This window comes from Capra hircus, chromosome 10 (assembly GCF_001704415.2).
Source record: "Capra hircus breed San Clemente chromosome 10, ASM170441v1, whole genome shotgun sequence".
In the NCBI taxonomy this organism is placed as follows: Eukaryota; Metazoa; Chordata; class Mammalia; order Artiodactyla; family Bovidae; genus Capra; species Capra hircus.
Window position 1 is genome coordinate 66,793,483 of NC_030817.1, and position 21,307 is coordinate 66,814,789.

At 39.2% G+C, this 21,307-nt stretch overlaps 1 protein-coding gene across 2 annotated transcripts in view; it reads right to left on the bottom strand.

Moving 5' to 3' along the window:
• Positions 1 to 20,992, bottom strand: part of RAD51 (RAD51 recombinase) — a 36,131-nt gene extending 15,139 nt beyond the window's left edge. The window contains exons 1-5 of one of the 2 annotated variants that reach the window (XM_005685489.2): positions 20,526 to 20,992; positions 17,067 to 17,169; positions 15,234 to 15,371; positions 6,930 to 7,047; positions 5,683 to 5,774 (exon numbers count right to left, since the gene is read on the bottom strand). In XM_005685489.2, coding sequence (XP_005685546.1) covers positions 5,683 to 5,774; positions 6,930 to 7,047; positions 15,234 to 15,371; positions 17,067 to 17,153 — 435 coding nt within the window. In that variant the 5' untranslated portion in view covers positions 17,154 to 17,169; positions 20,526 to 20,992. Of the gene's footprint in view, positions 1 to 5,682; positions 5,775 to 6,929; positions 7,048 to 15,233; positions 15,372 to 17,066; positions 17,202 to 20,525 lie in introns of both variants that reach the window. The other variant, XM_005685490.3, reaches the window with a different exon arrangement.

A 21,307-nucleotide genomic window follows, 5' to 3' on the forward strand; every position in this document is an offset into this window, starting at 1 on the left:
CAACTGTACTCATCTCACATGCTAGCAAAGTAATGCTCAAAATTCTCCAAGCCAGGCTTCAATAGTACATGAACAGTGAACTTCCAGATGTTCAATCTGCATTTAGAAAAGGCAGAGAACCAGAGATCAAATTGCCAACATCCGTTGGATCATCGAAAAAGCAAGAGAGTTCCAGAAAAACATCTATTTCTGCTTTGTTGACTATGCCAAAGCCTTTGACTGTTGTGGATCACAACAAATTGTGGAAAATTCTGGAAGAGATGGGAATATCAGACCATCTGACCTGCCTCCTGAGAAATCTGTACCAGGTCAAGAAGAAACAGTTAGAACTGGACATGGAACAACAGACTGGTTCCAAACTGGGAAAGGAGTACGTCAAGGCTGTATATTGTCACCCTGCTTATTTAACTTATATGCAGAGTACATCATGAGAAATGCTGAGCTGGATGAAGCTCAAGCTGGAATCAAGACTGCCAGGAGAAATATCAATAACCTCAGATATGAAGATGACACCACCCTTATGGCTGAAAGCAAAGAAGAACTAAGAGCCTCTTGATGAAAGTGAAAGAGAGTGAAAAAGTTGGCTTAAAGCTCAACATTCAGAAAACTAAGATCATGGCATCCGGTCCCATCACTTCATTGTAAACAGATGAGGAAACAATGGAAACAGTGACAGACTTCATTTTTTTGGGCTCCAAAATCACTGCACATGGTGACTGCAGCCATGAAATTAAAAGACGCTTGTTCCTTGGAAAAGTTATGACCAACCTAGACAGTATATTAAAAAGCAGAGACATTACTTTGCCAACGAAGGTCTGTCTAGTCAAAGCTATGGATTTTCCAGTAGTCATGATGGATGTGAGAGATGGACTATAAAGACAGCTGAGCACCGAAGAATTGATATTTTTGAACTGTGGTGTTGAAGAAGACTCTGGAGAGTCCCCTGGACAGCCAGGAGATCCAGCCAGTCCACCCTAAAGGAAATCAGTCTTGAATATTCATTGGAAGGACTGATGCTGAAGCTGAAACTCCAATACTTTGGCCACTTGATGCGAAGAGCTGACTCACTGGAAAAGATCCTGATGCTGGGCAAGATTGAAGGCAGGAGAAAGGGATGACAGAGGATGAGATGGTTGGATGGCATCACCAACTCGATGAACATGAGTTTATAATAATTATACTGCAGCTATCCTTAGCTCCTGCCTCTCCTTTCAGTTCATTAAACAAGTGGCTACCAGAATATTTTTGAAAATTTGCTCATGCTTCTCTTCTGTTGAAAAATGCTGAATTATCCCCACTATCTATAGAATCAAGTCTATACTTCTTATATTTTGGTCAAGAACTTGTAAAATGGTCTTGATGTGTCCTTTTCAAAGGTTTGTCTCCTACAATTTGTCCAAATACAACTTCTGAGCTAGGTAAGTGGGCTTATTTTGTCTTATTATGTTATGCTCCCCTGTCTCTGCCCTGTTCATCCATTCCCTATAGTTTTTTAGTTTATTTACCTGGTTAAATTTAGCATTCTTCAGGATCCTGGTCTAATCTCTTTTTCCCATAAAATATCCAATGATTACTCTAGTGTGATGGAATCCTGTTTCTTTCTTAAATACTTATGCTACTTCCCCTGTATTTTTTATTTACTAATATATCAGGCATGCCTTCAGTTCAGTCGCTCTGTCGTGTCTGACTTTGCGACCCCATGAATCGCACCATGCCAGGCCTCCCTGTCCATCACCAACTCCCTGAGTTCACTCAGACTCACGTCCATCGAGTCGGTGATGCCATCCAGCCATCTCATCCTCTGTCGTCCCCTTCTCCTCCTGCCCCCAATCCCTCCCAGCATCAGAGTGTTTTCCAATGAGTCAACTCTTCACATGAGGTGGCCTTAAAGTACTAGAGTTTCAGCTTTAGCATCATTCCTTCCAAAGAACACCCAGGACCAATCTCCTTTAGAATGGACTGGCTGGATCTCCTTGCAGTCTAAGGGACTCTCAAGAATCTTCTCCAACACCACAGTTCAAAAGCATCAATTCTTCGGCACTCGGCTTTCTTCACAGTCTAACTCTCACATCCATACATGACCACTGGAAAAACTATAGCCTTTACTAGACGGACCTTTGTTGGCAAAGTAATGTCTCTGCTTTCCAATATGCTATCTAGGTTGGTCATAACCCTTCTTCCAAGGAGTGAGCTTCTTTTAATTTCATGGCTGCAATCACCATCTGCAGTGATTTTGGACCCCCCAAAATAAAGTCTGACACTGTTTCCACTGTTTCCCCAACTATTTCCCATGAAGTGATGGGACCAGATGCCATGATCTTAGTTTTCTGAATGTTGAGCTTTAAGCCAACTTTTTCACTCTCCACTTTCACTTTCATCAAGAGGCTTTTTAGTTCCTCTTCACTTTCTGCCGTAAGAGTGGTGTCATCTGCATATCTGAGGTTATTGATATTTATTTCTCCCCACAATCTTGATTCCAGCTTGTGCTTCTTCCAGCCCAGCGTTTCTCATGATGTACTCTGCATAGAAGTTAAATAAGCAGGGTGACAATATACAGCCTTGACGTCCTCCTTTTCCTACTTGAAACCAGTCTGTTGTTCCATGTCCAGTCCTAACTGTTGCTTCCTGACCTGCATACAGGTTTCTCAAGAGGCAGGTCAGGTGGTCTGGTATTCCCATCTCTTTCAGAATTTTCCACAGTTTATTGTGATCCGCACAGTCAAAGGCTTTGGTATACAATACAGTGTACTAACACATATATATGGAATTTAGAAAGATGGCAATGACGACCCTGTATGCAAGACAGCAAAAAAGACACAGATGTGTATAACGGACTTTTGGACTCAGAGGGAGAGGGAGAGGGTGGGATGATTTGGGAGAATGGTATTCTAACATGTATACTATCATGTAAGAATCGAATCGCCAGTCTATGTCTGACGCAGGATACAGCATGCTTGGGGCTGGTGCATGGGGATGACCCAGAGAGATGTTATGGGGAGGGAGGTGGGAGGGGGGTTCATGTTTGGGAACGCATGTAAGAATTAAAGATTTTAAAATTAAAAAAAAAAAAAAAAGGCTTTGGTATAGTCAGTAAAGCCGAAATAGATGTTTTTCTGGAACTCTCTTGCTTTTTCCATGATCCAGCAGATGTTGGCAATTTGATCTGTTTCCTCTGCCTTTTCTAAAACCAGCTTGAACATCTGGAAGTTCACGGTTCACATATTGCTGAAGCTTGGTATGCCTTAGGACATCTAATTCAATCACCTCCATTCATTCCAATATTTACTGAGTACTGACTTAGGCAGTAGCAATACAGTAGAGAACTAGTCAGTTACTACAAGCCAGGTAATACTTTAATGAGTTTTAAGAGCATGGGCTCTGAAGTTGGGTTTGATTCCTGTAGCTACTACTTAAATGTGATATGAATTGTTTATGAATTGTTTATGAATTGCTTAGGAATTGTTTAACTCATTGTGTCTGTTTCCAAATCCATCCTAGCAAAGCAAACAAAGAAGAAACAGAAGGCATCTAGGTAAGTTTTTTCCCTAATGTAGGAGATACCAGGCATGCTTGTGTAACAATGAAAATAATTTAATAAAGAGGTAGACAGGAAAACAGAAGGAGCAGAGTCCTTGGAAAATTGGCAAGTCATGGCAACCAGATCACAATGGTAGGGCCTTTGAGAGGAAAAGAGACACTCTCTACTGTAACCCAAGGTAAGAAAAGGTGGCTATAGATCGATGTATTTACCTTACACCAGTCAGAATGGCCCTCATTAAACAGCCTACAAATAACAAATGCTGGGGAGGTTGTGGAGAAAAAGGAACCCTCCTACACTGTGGGTAGGAATGTAAATTGGTATAGCCACTGTGGAAAACAGTATGGAGGCTCCTCAAAAAACTAAAAATAGAGTTACCATATGCTCCAGCAATCCTACTCTTGGGCATATACCCAGACAAAACTTAATAGTTCTAAAAGATACATGCACCCCTGTGTTCACAGCAGCACTATCATAACAGCTAAGACATAGAAGCAACCTAAATGTCCACTGACAGATGAATGGATAAAGAAGATGTGCATATATACAATGAAATACTACTCCATGGATTACTATACAGATATACAATGGAATACTATGCAGCCATAAAAATGAATGAAAATACTGCCATTTGCAGCAACATGGATGGACCTAGAGATTATCACACTAAGTGAACTAAGTCTGAAAGAGAAAGACAAACACCATATGATATCATTTACACATGGAATCTAACATGTGATCAAAGTAATTAACCTCCAACTAAAATAAACAAATTTATATTTTAAAAAATAAATAAAATGTAACACAAATGGACTTATCTACAAAACAGACATAGAGAAAAGTCGGGGGGGGTGATGTTGGGGATGGACAGATTGGGAGTTTGGGATTAGCAGCTGCAAAGTATTATACAGAATGGATAAGCAACAAGGTCCTACTATACAGTACAAGGAACTACATTCAATATTCTGTTACAAGAGACTTCCCTGGTGATCCAGTGGTTAAGAATCCACCATGCAGTGCAAAGGGCATGGGTTCGATCCTTCACTGGAGAACTAAGATCCCATATGCTGTGAAGCAGTTAAGCCCATGGCCACAACTAGAGCCCGCATGCTCTGGAACCTGAGCAATGCAACTACCTAGCCCGTGTGCCACAACTAGAGAGTCCGCACGCTGCAGTGAAAGATCCTACATGACGCAACAGAGATCCTACAAGCTGCATGCTGCAGCTAAGACCTAATGCAGCCAGATAAACAAATAAATAAAATCCTGCGACAAACCACAATGGGAAAGAATACGAAAAAGAATGTACTTATTAGTATAACTGAACCACTTTACTAGATAGCGGAAATTAACATAACATTGTAAATCAACTATACTTCATAAAATTTTTATAAAAGCTACATGAGTTTATAGTTTTGATGTGAAGAACAGTTTAGATTAATTTGGCTAACAGTGAGGCTGAAGAGAAGCATGAAATTTTGAGGAAAAAGGAGAAATTACAAAGATTCTTACTGAGTGGAGGAAAACGTTGCCTGAATGAAAAATTTTCAGGAGATCTGCCAAGCGGTATTGAATGTTAAAGCCTGTCATCTTAAATTTAAAGTGAGGTCAGCCAGCTTTATGTTAAGATTTTTCTCTAGTATGATCAGCTATTCGGGAAATCAAGCACTGAAAACAGATACGGTTCATCTAAGAACGGCATCTCTTCAGATGGGGAGTGTAAATCTGAGGGTATCCGTAAAGGAATGACTTTAATGAAGAATCATAAATCTAAACTAGTGAAGAGGGCAGAAAAAGCCAGGAGAGGCCTAGTGGATAGCAAGAATGTATGTGAAATTAATAATCTGAAAGTTTCCGAGCTGTTGGAAGCCCTACAGTAGCAACCTGTCTTCTAATTAGCCACAGCATTCTTCTTTTGTGGCTGAGTCACGCAGCATGCACAGGTTCAATACCCCACCAGGAACTGAACCTGTGCCCCTACAGAGGGAGCTCAGAGTCTGAACCACTGGCCCTGCCAGGAAAGTCCCCCTTGCATTTTTGAAGACAGAGAAAGTGCTTTTTTGGTCCATGCTAACAGATGCTTGCCAGTAGCAGGAATCAACTCATTCTTGCTGATATGATTAGGCAGAGCCCCAACAGCTCACCTGGCATGTTACAGCCAATGTATGACAGATCTGAGTCTTCCCAGTTCGGAATTCTCCAAACATCTCTGTGATGGATCCAGTCTCGATTCCTCCTAAAAAAGGAACATCTCTTAGCACAATACAAATGTTAGAAACATAACCATTGAAACGTCCCAGTAGCTCATCAGAGAGATGTTTACATAATTTAGAGACCCAATCTTCAATAAACAGTAATTTTAAAAATACTTCACTTGGAAATAATTCTAGATTCATAGACAACTGCAAAGAAATATGGAGGTTCCATGCATTCTTCATCCAGCCTCCCCCAATGTTAATGTTTTATATAATTATAGTATAAATACCAGAAAATTCACATCCATACAATCCACAGAGCTTATTCCGATTTCTCCAGCTATATATGCACTGATTTGTGTGTCTGTGTAGTACTATGCGATTTATCACATCTGTAGCTTCATGTAAGTATCACCACAACCAATATACAGAACAATACCATCACAAGTCAATAAGCAGTCATTTAAAAAATAAATTATAGATAATATCTAACATTTACCAAGTATTTTTTGTGTATCTGTCATTGTGCTATCAATTCATTTAATTCCAATAACTTATAAGGTAGGAAGCTTTTTTTGACCTCATTATGAGGTCAAAGGTAAGACCTTTTCTTCTTCAATAAGATAAGAAAATTGAGGCATAGAATATAAGTAATCTGCACCAGAGAGGGAACAGGAGGGAAAGCAAACGCTCAAATCTGAGTGTGACTCCTGAACTCATGCTATTTTGTGCCCCCCAAAAAAGAAACTTAAATGATCAAATATTTGGGGAAGCAGCAAGAACCAATCCAACACTAAAATTTAGGACAGCGATGCTTTCAAAAGTTCAAAAACTTTACAGCTTTGCATCAAGTCCTGAAAATTAGTGTGCACCACAATGTGCTGATACTACAATGCAGTATTTTAACCAGCCATCAGATTTTCTACCTTGTGGTAGAGTAAAAGGTTATATTATTTCTTTAGGCAGAGGGAGATGACTCTCAAGAATGCAATTATTAATTGGAGATTAAATTATTGAATTGGCAGATAATTTTCGTATTTTTAAAGTCAGCCTCACCCTTCAGTCTTACGGAATACTTTCCTGTATTTCTTAATTCTATCTAACACATAAACATGAACCAAATAATTTAGTTACGTTCTATAACCTGGATGCTTTGTTAACCATAGTTCATGACATAGGATAAGAGATTACGATACCTTGAAGCAGTTTGTCAAGTTCTTTGGAGCCAGTAGTAATCTGTATGATCTCAGATCGCCTTTGGTGGAACTCAGTTGCAGTGGTGAAACCCATTGGAACTAATTTAGCTGCCTCAGTCTGGGGAAAAATAAGTAATGTCAAACTGATGAAATACACTTAGTAAAGTAAGAATCAGGCATGTAGTGGGAAGAGGTAACATCTAACAAAATTTCCAGAATGATTTCTCTTTAAAAAGTTATCAAAACACTCGTAAGTTCTAGTTCTAGGATTATTTTCTCTCTGGCAAATAAAGGATAAACTAATTTAGACACTCCAAGAAGACTGGCAATTGTTTAATTGTCAATTCAAATAATACACTCATGTAGTTAAAAACAACAAAGTGATAGACCAACATATACATAGTTTGCCTGACAATATGGTACAAAGTTCAATGTATTTAAACCTTTGTTTCCTGTTTCATCAACCATAGAATGTATCTCTTAACTTTCTACTTTGTTAAATGAGGACATTTGTCCTTTGATCTTTGCTCCCTCATCTACTCTTCCATCTCTGTCAACTGTACCTTTTCTTTTCCCTGTCAGGTTGAGAAGATTTAATCCTACTTTGTAGTCACTGATAAGCCATTAATGATCAGTCTATAGGTTGACTTCAAAATTTAAAAATAAAAGCTTTCAGATACATGGAGATTAAACATTATATTCCTAAATAAGCAATGAACCAAAGAAGAAATCACAAGGGAATTTAGAAGAGTCACTGAAATGAAATTAAGACAAAACACACCATAACTTATGGGATGTAGCAAAAGCAGTACTTAAAGGGAGATTTATAGCTGTAAACACCTATATTAGAAAGATCTGAAATTAACAGCCTAAATCTTCCCACCTTAAGTTATGGAAAAAAGAGCAAACTAAACATAAAGCAAGCAGAAGGAAGAAGATAAAATCTGAACGGGAACCGGTGAAATAGAGAATAGAAATACAATAGAGAAAAATCATTAAAACCAGAAGTTGCTTCTTTGAAAAAAAACAACAAAATTGATTTAAAAAGAGTCAAATCACTATCAGAAATGACAGAGGGGACATTTCTACAACCCTTACAAAAATAAATTTATGCCAACAGATTAAATAATTTACAAGAAACAAAGAAATCCCTAGAAAAACACAAAACTATCAAAACTCACTGAAGTAGAAAAAGAATCCAAGTCCAGGCCCCAACTAATTAGCCAAACTTGAATCTAAATTCAGTAAAATAAACTGAATCTAACGAAAGAAAGAAAAGAGGGAGGGAGGAAGGAATAAAGGAAATTAAAAGAAAAAGAGAGAAACAAGAAGAGAAAGAGAAAGAAAGTAGGAGAGGAAGAGAGAGAGGGAGGCGGGAGAAAATCTGGATAAACCTACAGCAAGTAGGCATTAAATTTGTAATTTAAAAACTTTCCACAAGGGGAAAAACTAATGAAAAGATGAATAGTGGACTTGCTTTATTCTCTAAACTTCTCTATAAGTTTAATACTTCACTTAAAAATTGATTATAACATTTATATTATAGTTATTGCAGAACCAAAGGGTGTGCTAGAAATACAATTCTTTCACTAAGGTTCCAATGTTAACAACTGATGTCTCCCAAAGTTATCTGTCAAGTTCAGATAAATTTTTTTAAATGCCACTAGTTTCAAAATCATGCTCCATTTTACCTTGCTTTATATCTGAGCCATATCTTTCTCTAGTATTCTCTGACTTTATCACTTCTCAAAATCTCCAGTCTCTCAGTCTTACTATGTATTCTACTGACTCCTTTCTCCCAAAGACATCCTTTCCTTCTTTCTCCAAATGGGGCTCTCTGCTCTTTCACTGGCTACCTGACATAGAGCCACTCCAACCTAGGTCCTATGTTTTCTACCCTGATTTTAGTAAAGCATATCCTCAAGTATTGATAACTTCCTAAGAAAGAATAGATAAGAGCAAAATGTTCTGAATTCTTGTATTTCTGAGAATGCTGTATTCTGCCCTAACACTGGGTGAGTAATATTGTTACCAACAGAATTATAGGTTTAAAATCATTCACCCTCAGAATTTTGAAGGGACTGCTCTACTAGCTTCTACCACCCAGATTTTTAATAAGAGACGTGCTATCTTTCTGATTTTTGTTCCTTTAGAGGTCACTTACTTTTTTTACTCTGAAATCTTTCAGTCTTCTCTTTATAACTGGTATACTGAAAATTTCACACTCAAGAGTCCAGGTGTAGGTCTTTGACATTTTGTGGGGCCTTAGACTTCTGTTTGCCTTTAGCTCGGAGAAATCTTTTTTTTTTTTTCGAGAATTTCTTTACTTCATTTTTCCCATAACTACTACCAATCTTTAGGATGAATGAAGATCAATGAAAATTAGAAAGCAAGAATACTAAAGAAAGGAGAGAAGAAACTGTAAGCCAATATGGAACTCTAGTTTAATAAATGCTAAAATATTTAGGGGGGAATGTACTGCAACTTTCTTTAAAAAGCACAAACAGAGCCAAGATATACTGATGGCTAGAGAGATAAACAGATAGATGATAAAGCAAGTATATTAAAATGTTAATAGTAGTGTCCAGGTGGTGGGTAAATGAGTGTTCATTGCAAAATTCTTTCAACTTTACAGTAAGTTCAAAAATTTTACTCAAAAATGTGGAAGGAAAATCTCAAACTCACAGAAGGAGATGTTATCCCTTCTTGTCATTTAGCCCCTACATTTTCTAGTCTATGAGCTCTTCAGTTCAGTTCAGTTGCTCAGTAGTGTCTGACTCTTTGCGACCCCATGAATCACAGCACGCCAGGCCTCCCTGTCCATCACCAACTCTCGGAGTCCACCCAAACTCATGTCCATTGAGTCCGTGATGCCATCCAACCATCTCATCCTCTGCCGTCCCCTTCTCCTCCTGCTCTCAATCTTTCCAGCATCAGGGTCTTTTCAAATGAGTCAGATCTTCGCATCAGGTGGCCAAAATATTGGAGTTTCAGCTTCAACATCAGTCCTTCCAATGAACACCAGGACTGATCTCCTTCAGGATGGACTGGTTGGATCTCCTTGCAGTCCAAGGGACTCTCAACAGTCTTCTCCAACACCACAATTCAAAAGCATCAATTCTTCTGCACTCAGCTTTCTTTATAGTCCAACTCTCACATCCACACATGACCACTGGAAAAACCATAGCCTTGAGTAGACAGACCTTTGTTGACAAAGTAATGTCTCTGCTTTTTAATATGCTGTCTAGGTTGGTCATAACTTTCCTTCCAAGGACCAAGTGTCTTTTAATTTCATGGCTGCAATCACCATCTGCAGTGATTTTGGAGCCCAGAAAAATAAAGTCAGCCACTGTTTCCACTTTTTCCCCATCTATTTGCCATGAAGTGATGGGACCGGATGCCACGATCTTAGTTTTCTGAATGTTGAACTTTAAAGGAACATATTATAACCAATATGAAACTGGAAGTAAAAACCATGCCAATTGCATAGTCTGGCAGAACTTGACTTCTTTTGTTTATATAATAAGCTTGCTTTCATCTGTCATATCTGTAGGAATTTTCAATGTCTGACAAAGTTTTTTTTTAATGTCTGACAAGGCATAAGCAAAGGTCAGGATTCGCTGAGTCAGAAAAACTGACACCCAGAGAGAAACAACAAACAGACTTTAGGGACACCTACTGGCTTAATAGTATCACAGTCTTTCAAAGAGGTATTAGGTATTCAGAATTCTTACGTATTCAATTAAGTCACCACTTCAACAAATTTATTTATTTGAGCAATCCAATAAATGACAACTTCATACTTCCATAGATGGTAACATGTTTAAGGATTTAAATTAAGTATTACTTATGATATTTGCACCCTGAATGAATTAATACTATAAAATAATACCTGATAAAACAGAATTTACTGGGTTGTATTATATATTATTATGAGATATTAAAATAAATCTCAGATATTGTCCATCAGACTAGGTTATGCGGTAGAACTACATGCACTGAAGCTGCAGGAAGCATTTTTTGAAGGTTCTTTAGCTTTTGAAGATGATTTTTTTCAGATAAAACTTCTGTGAAACTGTAACAGCCATCAACATAAAACTATAAAACATAATTTTATAAATTAAACACTTGCTTTACATTATAGAAAACTTCAACAGCAAAGCTAATCAAACTCTTTAACTACACAATGGTGATCCGTGGTCAGCAATCTTTGATGTTACTATAATTGTTCTGGGGTGCCACAAACTACACCTATAGAAGACAGCGAACTTAACTGATAAATCTGTGTGTTCTGACTGCTCTACCCACTGACCTTATCCCCATCTCTCTCTTCCCTCAGGTCTCCCTGTTCCTTAAGACACAACCATACTGAAATCAGGCCAATAAATAACCCTACAATGGGCTTCCCTGATGGCGCAGATGGTAAAGAATCCACCTGCAATGCGGGAGACCTGGGTTCGATCTCTGGGTTGGGAAGAGCCCCTGGAGGAAAGCATGGCAACCCACTCCTATATTCTTTCCTGGAGAATCCCCATGAACAGAGGAGACTGGTGGGCTACAGTCTAAGGGGTTGCAAAGAGTGGAACATGACTGAGCAACTAAGCACAGCACAGCACAATGGCCTTCACGTGTTCATGTGCAAGCAGTGAACCTGTACATCTGTCGCTTTAAAGAAAAAAACTAGAAATGATTCGGTTTAGTGAGGAAGGCATGTCAAAAGTTGAAATAGGCTGCAAGCTAGGCCTCTTGTGCCAAACTGTTAACCAAGTTGTGAACGCAAAGGAACTTCTTGAAGGAAATTAAAAGCACTACCCCAGTGAATACATGAATAGTAACAAATAGCCTTACTGCTATTATGAAGAAAATTTTAGTGGTTTGGGTACAAGATCAAAGCAGCCATAACATTCCCTTTAGCCAAAGCCTAGTTCAGAGCAAAGTCCTATTCTCTTAATTCAGGGAAGGCTAAGGGTGATGAGAAAGCTGCAGAAGAAAAGTCTGAAGCTAGGAAAAAAGCCATCTCCATAACATTTAAGAGAAAGGTGAAGCAGCAAGGGCTAATGTAGAAGCTGCATCAAATTATCCAGAAGATCTAGCTAAGATAGAGAATGAAGGTGGCTACACTAAACAGATTTTCAATGTAGACAAAATAACATTATATTGGAAGAAGATGCCATCGAGGACTTTCATAGCTACAGAAGAGAAGTCAATGCCTGGCTTCAACAGTTTTCAAAGAATCAGCCAGCTCTCTTTTTAGCAGCTGATGTCACTGGTGACTTTAAGTTGAAGCCAATGTTCATTTACCATCCTAAAAGTCCTAGCGCCCTTAACAATCATGGTAAATCTATTCTGCTTGTGCTCTATAAATGCAACAAGTCTGGACGATGGCACACCTGTCTAAAATAGTTTACTGAATATTTTAAACCCCCTGTTGAGACCAATTGCTTAGGAAAGATCCTTTCAAACTATTATTGCTCACTGACAACATACCTGGTTACTCAAGAGCTTTGGATATGCACAATGAGATTTAATGTTGTTTTCATGCCTGCTAACACAACATCCATTTTGCACCCTGTGAATCAGGAGTAATTCTGCCTTTCAAATCTTATTATTTAAGAAATGCATCTTATAAGACCACAGTTGTCATAGACAGTGATTCCTCTGATGGATCTGGGCAAAATCAGTTGAAAATCTTTTGGAAAGGACTTACCATCCTAGCTGCCATTAAGTACATTTGTTAAAAAAGAAAATATTAAAAAAAAAAAGTAAATTCATGGTTCATGGGAAAAGGTCCAACTGTCATTTAACAGGAGCCTGAAAGAAGCTGATTTTCCTCTCATGGATGACTCTGACAGGTTCAAGATTTTGGCAGAGGAAGTAAATACAGATGTGGTGGGGAGAGCAAAGGAAGTAGAAGTGGAGCCTGAAGTTGTGGCAGAAACACTGCAATATCATGATAAAACTTTCATGGGTAAGGAGCTGCTTCTTATAGATAAGCAAAGGGTGGTTTCTTGAAATAGAATCTACGGGCAAAGATGCTGTGAAGATTGGTGACATGACAACAAAAGATTCAGAATATGACATAAACTTGGTTGATAAAGCAGTGGCAGTGTTTGAGAGGGCTGATGCCAATCTAGAAAAATTTCTGCTGGGGATAAAATGCTATAAAATAGGACTTCCCTGGTGGTCCAGTGGTTAAGAATCCATCTGCCAATGAAGCGGACACAGGTTCAATCCCTGGTCTGGGACCATTCTACATGCCACGGGGCAACTAAGCCCACGCTTAGGGCCCATGTTCCGCAACAAAAGAAGACAATGAAAAGTCCATGCACTGCAACCATAATAGCCCTCAGGCAGCAACAAATGCCCAGGGCAGCCAAAACATTAAACAAATAAACATTTTACAATGCTGTCAAATAGCATTGCGTATTACAGATAAATCATTCATGAAAGAAAGGAAGATTCAATCTATGTGGCAAACTTCATTGTGGTCTTATTTTAAGAAATTGCTGCAGTCACGCCAACCTTCAGCAACCACCCCCCCCAATCAGTCAGCAGTCATAAACGTCAAGGCAAGACTCTCACCAACAAAAAGAATATAAACTGCTGAAGGCTCAGATGACGGTTAACATTTTTTAATAGTGAAGTATTTTTAAATTAAGGTATACACACTGTTTTTGTAGATCTAATACTATTGTATAATTAACAGACTATAAAATAGTGTAAGCGTAATTTTTATAGGCAACAGGAAACCAAAAAATTCGTGTGACTTGCTTTACTGTGATATTTGCTTTGTTGTGGTGGTCTGGAACCTAACCTGCAGTTATTGCCAAGGTATAGCCTATAAATACCAAAGGATAAAATACATAAAATAAAATGTAATCACAGGGTACTATGAGTGCCAAAGGAATATATGAAGCAAGAAAAATGAATAGTAGCTGCAAGACATTGGAAGGAAATAAAAAAGTATCACAGTGTATCAGGATGAAAATAACTGGCTTCTAGTCTTAGTTCTGCGATCAACTGTGTAACGTTGGATAAATAACTGAAACACTGTGCCTAAGTTTCCTTATCTGTAAGGCAGAGCTAACACTGGTCCTACCTCTCTCTCCTAGTGTCGGTATGAAGGGCAAGTGAGAATACTGTGCATACAAAAGGGATGGGATTTCAAAGTTAAAGTGCTATAAGGGAACTCTACTCAATATTCTATAATAACCTGAACTGGAAAAGAATCTAAAAAGAATGGAAATTGTATATGTATTAACATATGAATCACTTAGCCGTACGCCTGAAACACAAGAGTCTAAAATAAAATTTCAATTAAAAAAGTTAAAGTGCAATATAATATAAAGGATTATTATCTTATTTTGGTTAAGCATGTAAAATCACTTTTACATCATTTACTAAAGTTAAAAAAAAACTAAGCATTAATGATTTGTAATCATACTTTCTTATGATTAAAAAATCTTGCTTATGACTAGCTAATTAATAGACTATACACCCTGGCAGCCTAATTAACATGACTCTAATATTCAAGGAATAAAAACAACTTTTCTATTTAAAGTAATACACGTTTAGGGGACTTTCCTAGTGGTCCAGTGGCTAAGAGTCCACCCTCCCAATGCAAGGGGCCTGGTTTTGATCCCTGTTCAGGGAACTAGATCACACATGCTGCAACTAAGACCCAATGCAGCCAAATAAATAAATAAATATTTTAAATAAAGTAATACAAGTCTATTATAAAACTGCAGAAACTTCAGAAAATTGAGGCAAAAATAAAAACTGTTCACATTCTCACTATCCAGAAACAACGTTAGTATTTTACTGTAGTTATCCCCAGTGTATATGCTGTACGTATATAAATACACACATTTAAAAAGATAAAGACATAAGCACATAAACACATTTTTTAACCTGCTTTCTTATATCAGGAATATTTTCATATGTCAATGAATGTTCTTCAAAACTATTTTCAGTGGCTACATACTAATGAGTACATTTCTAAGGCATGAAATTATAACATCCAGAAATGATAAGGCACACATCACTCACGGCTGGTAGGAGTGCAAACTGGTAGTCAATTTGGCAGTATTTATGTCACACCCCCGTGATATTGCAGTTCCCTAGGAAAAATCCCAGTTTATGCAAGAAGACATACAAAGCTAATTAGCTGGTAATACAGTCACTTCTGGAAAAGGGAAGAGGGTGACACATGGGGGATGAAGAAGGGAGACTGCGGTCTCTCACCGTATACTCTTCTTTGCCACTCCCACTACTGCCTCTCTTGGCCACACAAGCGGGACTTACCAGAATTTTATCAGCTTTGGCTTCACTAATCCCCTTAATATTTATTAGCTCCTTCTTTGGTGCATAGGCAACAGCCTCTACGGTATGAAATCCAGCTTCTTCCAATTTCTTCACATCATTGGCATTTATACCACATTGCTGCAAGTGAAGAAAACTACAGATAAATCTAAGCTTTGGTTCCCTCATCTGCTGAATGTGGATATTGGCCCTACTTATTTCACAGGACTGTTTATAACTGTGATATTATATGCAAAAGCTTTAAAAAGTATGCCCTACATATGATGCATTTCATAACAAATTACCAATATATTCATCATCAAAGGTATTCTCTTGGTGGCTCAGATGGTAAAGAGTCTGCCTGTAACACGGGAGATTTGGGTTTGATCCCTGTGTTGGGAAGATCCCCTGGAGAAGGGAAAGGCTACCCACTCCAGTATTCTTGCCTGGAGAAGCCTAAGGACGGAGGAGCCTGGAAGGCTACATACAGTCCACGGGTCGCAAAGAGTCAGACATGATTGAGTGATTTCACTTTCACTTTTTTTCAGTTTTCATTCATTATCAAAACCAGTAGTTTTAAACTAGCACTATGTATATTAAAAGACTCTTGTCATGAATTGGGATTAAACCTGTAACTAAATCTTTTGACTGGAACTCTAAATGAACTTTGAGACCTGGGCCCTAAAAGGCCACTTTAAACTGGTGCTTCCCAAAGTTTTCTACATCAAGCACACATAAAGAATAATAAGTTTTACACTAAGCTGGGTAAACAGATAAGACTGTCCCAGAGCTAAGGGGAGCATATCTTAGCATATATTCTTTGTTGCCCAATAACTGGAAAGCTCGGCTTTAACAAGTGATATTAAGAATGAGGAAAACTATTTTTGGTCAGGGATTTACATGCCACTCCTCAAAAACAAACCACCCAAAGGCACTTCCTTCTCCCGATAAACAAAGTCAGCTTTGGTTTTATTAGCCACCAAAACCATGACTTTGGGGAAAGCATGCAGTATTAGTGGGATATGTATGTATCTGGGGTCAGGGAAGGTTTGGGAGAGGGGAGAGAAATAGTACATAGCCCTAGAAACCAGGTCTGTTATAAAGATTCAAACAATAAGCAATATACACAGGTGGTTATAAAGATGCTCACTGAAACCAAAAGTTATGACTCTGAATTCTCCAATGTGTTTAAGAAACCTGTTTAAGTATCTTCTGAAGAGCTGAAGCTTAGGTGGAGAATGGGAGGAATATGCATAGAGACAAGAATGAAGACTTTCTCAGTATACTCTCCCGATTCTTTCAGCCCAAGTCAATGGCACTCACTCTGGGACCTCTGTACAATGTGCAGAAATAGTGCAAGGCCCCAGGCTTGGTGCTTGATGTTCTTCTGCAGAGTCTTGAACTCTCACACCTTAACCCCAAGCCAGTCTGTCTAAGAGAGAGCTGTCTTCTTAGTAACTTCATCACAGATCCAAGCTGGTGGAGAGATGTTGTTCCTCTCCACTTCCTGCATAGCTGGTCCAGGCCACTACAATTTCCTGGATGGTAATTTCATACTTAGTACAAATAACACAGATTCTACATGGGATCCTAGGGCTTTTAGCTTCTGACATCCAGTTCTAAGAAAGAAAAATGATGGAGGGGAAGAATTCTTGACAAAAAAGGGACCTGGCAGACCTGTTTAGCAACTGTCTTCAGTCTTTCCACAGGATCCTTGACAACCCTCCTGAAAACTCTAATTTGGATTTTAGTTTATGTAAAGGTTGTGATTCCTCCCAGTAGGTAGAACAATCTTATCCAGCAGTATAATTTTAAAATTAGCAACCAAGCACACACCTCTAATCGAGAAATAGGTTGTGGACCAAAGCTTTCTTCTTCCACTGAAGTATCTGCATTTGCTTCAAGCTGCATCTGCATAGCCATTACTCAGCGTTCAATACTGGAAAACACAGATGGCCATCAGGAAGAACACTAGAGAAAGTACAGACACGCAAACATAGTTTTACAGTAAATCTCTTAAAGAACTACTTCCTAGGGTTTTCCTCTGGATATATATATATATATATAAATAGTATGCATAATATATTTAAGAAAACTTATGAATTTATGCCTAGCTAAAAAATTTATGTCATTTTGATTCTACTTGTTTGACTTAGTGTGAACAGAATGGTAGATTTTTAATTAAAAAATAGATACACAATAAGCAACAAAAGTTTACTGTATAGCACAGGGAACTATAGGCAATATCTTGTAATAAACTACAATGGGAAATAAAGTGAAAAATAATATATATGTCTAACTGAATCACCGTTCTGTATACCTGAAACATTGTAAGTCAACTATTGTTCAATAAAATATATATATTAAGAAAAAAAATGACTAGGCTTTTGGTTTAATCCCTGACTTACCCACGGCAGGAGAAAGAAGAAATCCCTCACCAGCTTTCCCTTCCACCTAGACAGCTTAACTATATGAACTATGTCCCCCAGTTCTCCTGCTTCATATTTCTTATAGATAAGGGCCAAGTCTTATTTGTGTATAACTTAAGATACATCATAAATGTTAGGTGTTTGTTAAATATTCGGCAACTGAATGCAGATTTTCCAGGACTCTACTTAAAAAAAACCCAAAACTGATTTAGGGTTAAACCGTTTCAGTTCCACTGATCTCTTCCAAGAAAGCAGGGTTTGGGGGTGATGGGAAAAGAGTGAAATGAAGGTACAGAATCACTGCCATAAATCTCCACTCCTGATACAGAAACAGTGGACTGAGACTAGAATTCTCCGAACCTTAGGCAATAATCATAGTTTGTAGTCCCACATTTTGGTTCTTTGTAACAAAAGTGTATGAAATTTAAAGAGCAACATTTTAACTATTGCCAGACTTCACTGAATGCACAAATGAATAAGTAACATGGAAGTACCTTGCTCAGTTTGACATCTTCCATACAAGGCCAATACAAAAGTCAGATTATTTTAATAGTTAAGATTGCACTGATTGAAAGAATGGAGAACAAAAAATTTTAATTTTCTTCATGAGGTATTAGTAAAAGCAAACAAATCTTGATGTCTACAAGGATAAATATACTTAAGTCACACCAAAATAATCTGGACAATTTAACAATCAAGATAAATTTAATTCAAAAAATAACAGGTAAGGAATCTCCAGTCTTAGAGGCTTGACAGAAGGTGACCATTTGTTCTTGACTGGTTCAGGTGTAGTTCTCTTAGACGGCATGCTTAGCATAATGTGAGTTTATAATTCCAAATATCAGAATCATCTGAAGGCAGCTTAAAGTGTCTTCCTTCATAATTTATGAAAAAGATGGCTGGAACTGTATACACAAAGCAGTAATCAAAAAGCAACAGGCTGAAAAACTGGACTATATTTAAATTTAGAAATTCCATCCATCAAAATGCTATGGCTGGGACTTCTCTGGTAGTCAAGTGGCTAAGACTCCAAGCTCCCAATGCAGGGGCTGGTGCTCAATCCCTGGTCAGGTAGCTAGATCCCACGTATAGGAACAAATACCCAGTGCAGCCCAAAAAAAAAAAAAAAGGCTATGGCTTCCCAGGTGGCACAGTGATAAAGAATCTACCTGCCAATGCAGGAGCTGCAAGAGAAATGGGTTCAATCCCTGGGTTGGAAAGATCCCATGCACCTGGAAAATTCCACAGACAGAGGAGACTGGAGGGCTACAGTCCATGGCATCACAAAATGTCAGAGGACTGGGACTTCCCTGGTGGTCCAGTGGCTAAGACTCTGCACATTCCCAGTGCAGAGGGCCCAAGTTCGATCCCTGGTTGGGGAACTAGATTCCACATGCCACAACTGAGACCAAGTGCAGCCAAATAAACAATTAAATAAAAAAAAAAAGCCAGATGACTGAGCAACTGAAAACATCTAATCAAGACACCACTGCAAGAAAGAAAGTCAAACAATAGCGAGGGGGGAAAAATTTACCACAAATATACCTCACGGCTGGTAACGAGAATATATAAAGAATTCTTGCAAACCAGCAAGAAAGACAACCCAATAAAAAATAGGCAAAAGAGATCTGAACAAGCACGTCACAAGAGAAGATACTCAAATCGTTAATAAACATATCCACAAATGCTCAATTTCATTAATAATCAGGAAAACTAAAATTAAAACCACAAGATAATAGCTAAAATTTTAAAAGATTAACATTAACTATTAGCAAAGGTGTGGAACAACTGAACACTCATTCACCGCTGGTTCGAGTGTATTGGTATTGTATTAAACATGGAAGGTGAAGACAGACAAATACTTTGACCCAGGAATTTCGCCACTCTATTATTATTATTACTATTAACCCACTGAAAAACATATACGTGTGCACTAAACTGTATGCAGGAATTTTCTCAGCCACCTTTGTCCTGAAAGCTAAAAACTAGAAATAATCCTGATATCCATCATTGGTATAATGAATAGGAGGACTACAACATAGCAACGAGAAAGTATTGCTAAATGCAAAGACACGAACCTACAGACAGAACGTTGAGCAAAGCCAGACACAAAAACAGTCTTTCTTTACATAAAATTCAGAAACAGGCAAAATTAATCAATGGTATTAGTAGTCAACACAGTGGTTACCTCTGGCGAGAAGGGAGAGTATTACAGAAGGGGGCACAAGGGAGGCTCCCGGGTGATGACAGCATTCTTTCTTGATCTGAGTGGTATATTCATTTTGTAATGACTCATGAAGCTGTACACACTTTTGATCTGTGCATTTTTCTATTTGTATACTACAACTGGCTTATAAGTTTAAGAAAAAACAGCATACGTCACTACAGATCATTACCTAGACATCACGTAAAAGGTCTTCCGCATTAGAAAAAGCAAATTATCTTACTGGCAACTGGAGGTGGGTACTCTGGTAAGCAAAATTTTGTGTAATGGAAAGGGCGCTGACCAGAAACCTGGAAACCGTGGTTCTGGCTTAAGAGCTGTGACTGTCACTACACGTCTCTGGATCTTGGATTCCTCGCGGACGCCCATTAAGTAGGTGTTGGAAATGAAGGCCTCTCAAGGTTCCTTCCAGCTCTAAACGCTAGAGTGCGCTTCTATTTTCCCCTCAGCGAACTCCGACGGTCGAAGTAGCCCGGACACGTCCCGGCTCCGCCCCGCCATTTCCGAGTTTCTCACTTGGGAGAAACAGAGGAGCCCCTAAGGCTGCGGAGCTGGGGCCCAAATCTGGGTTTAAGTCTGGGTCCGGCTTATGCCGGGACTAACCTGGCGGTGGAAGGGGCTTGGTCTGCGTCTCACACTCACCTGGACCTGCCGTGCTTTGCTATTCGCTAGGGCAGGTTGCACACTCCGACTACCGTCTGCTGGACCCGCCCGCGCCCGATCCCGGACGGACTGTAGATCCCCTCGCTTGTGCCCCGCTTCTCTACTCCCTTGCTTCGGCCTTCCGCACAAAACCCAGGCGAGTTTGAGCTTCCAACTGCGCTCCTGCGGCGCGTCTCGCCTCCTCTTAGGCCTCGGTCTCAAGCCGCAGCGCGCGCTCTGCCTACAGCTTTCGGAAATCCCGCCAAATCCTATTGGGCAAGGTCACGCCCGCGTCAACGTAACGTCTCCCCACCCTTCTCGGGCCCGCCTTCCAGCCGCCTCGACCACTCGTGAGATCGAGAGTTGGGCTCAAAGAACTTGAGCTTGCAGGATGTTATGGGTTCCCGTCTTCTTTTTCTCCGTTAGGACTAATCCAGAACTTGAGAGTTGCGTTTTTCTCACCCTTTACCAGATCGAGGACTACAACTCCCAAGAGGCTGTGGGCCTCCCGAGACCACATATCCCAGTATGCACCGCGGGCGGGCGACTCAGCTGTAGCTCCTCAGCCCCTCTTGGGAATAGCCAGGCTCTTGGGAACTGGTGGCTTAGACAGTAAAGAATCCGCCTACACTGAGGAAGACTGGGTTCGATCCCTGGGTCGGGAAGATCCCCTGGAGGAGGGCATGGCAACCCACTCCGGTAATCTTGCCTGGAAAATCCCCATGGACAAAGGAGAGTGGCGGGTTACAGCTCATGGGGTGACAAAGAGTTGGACACGACTG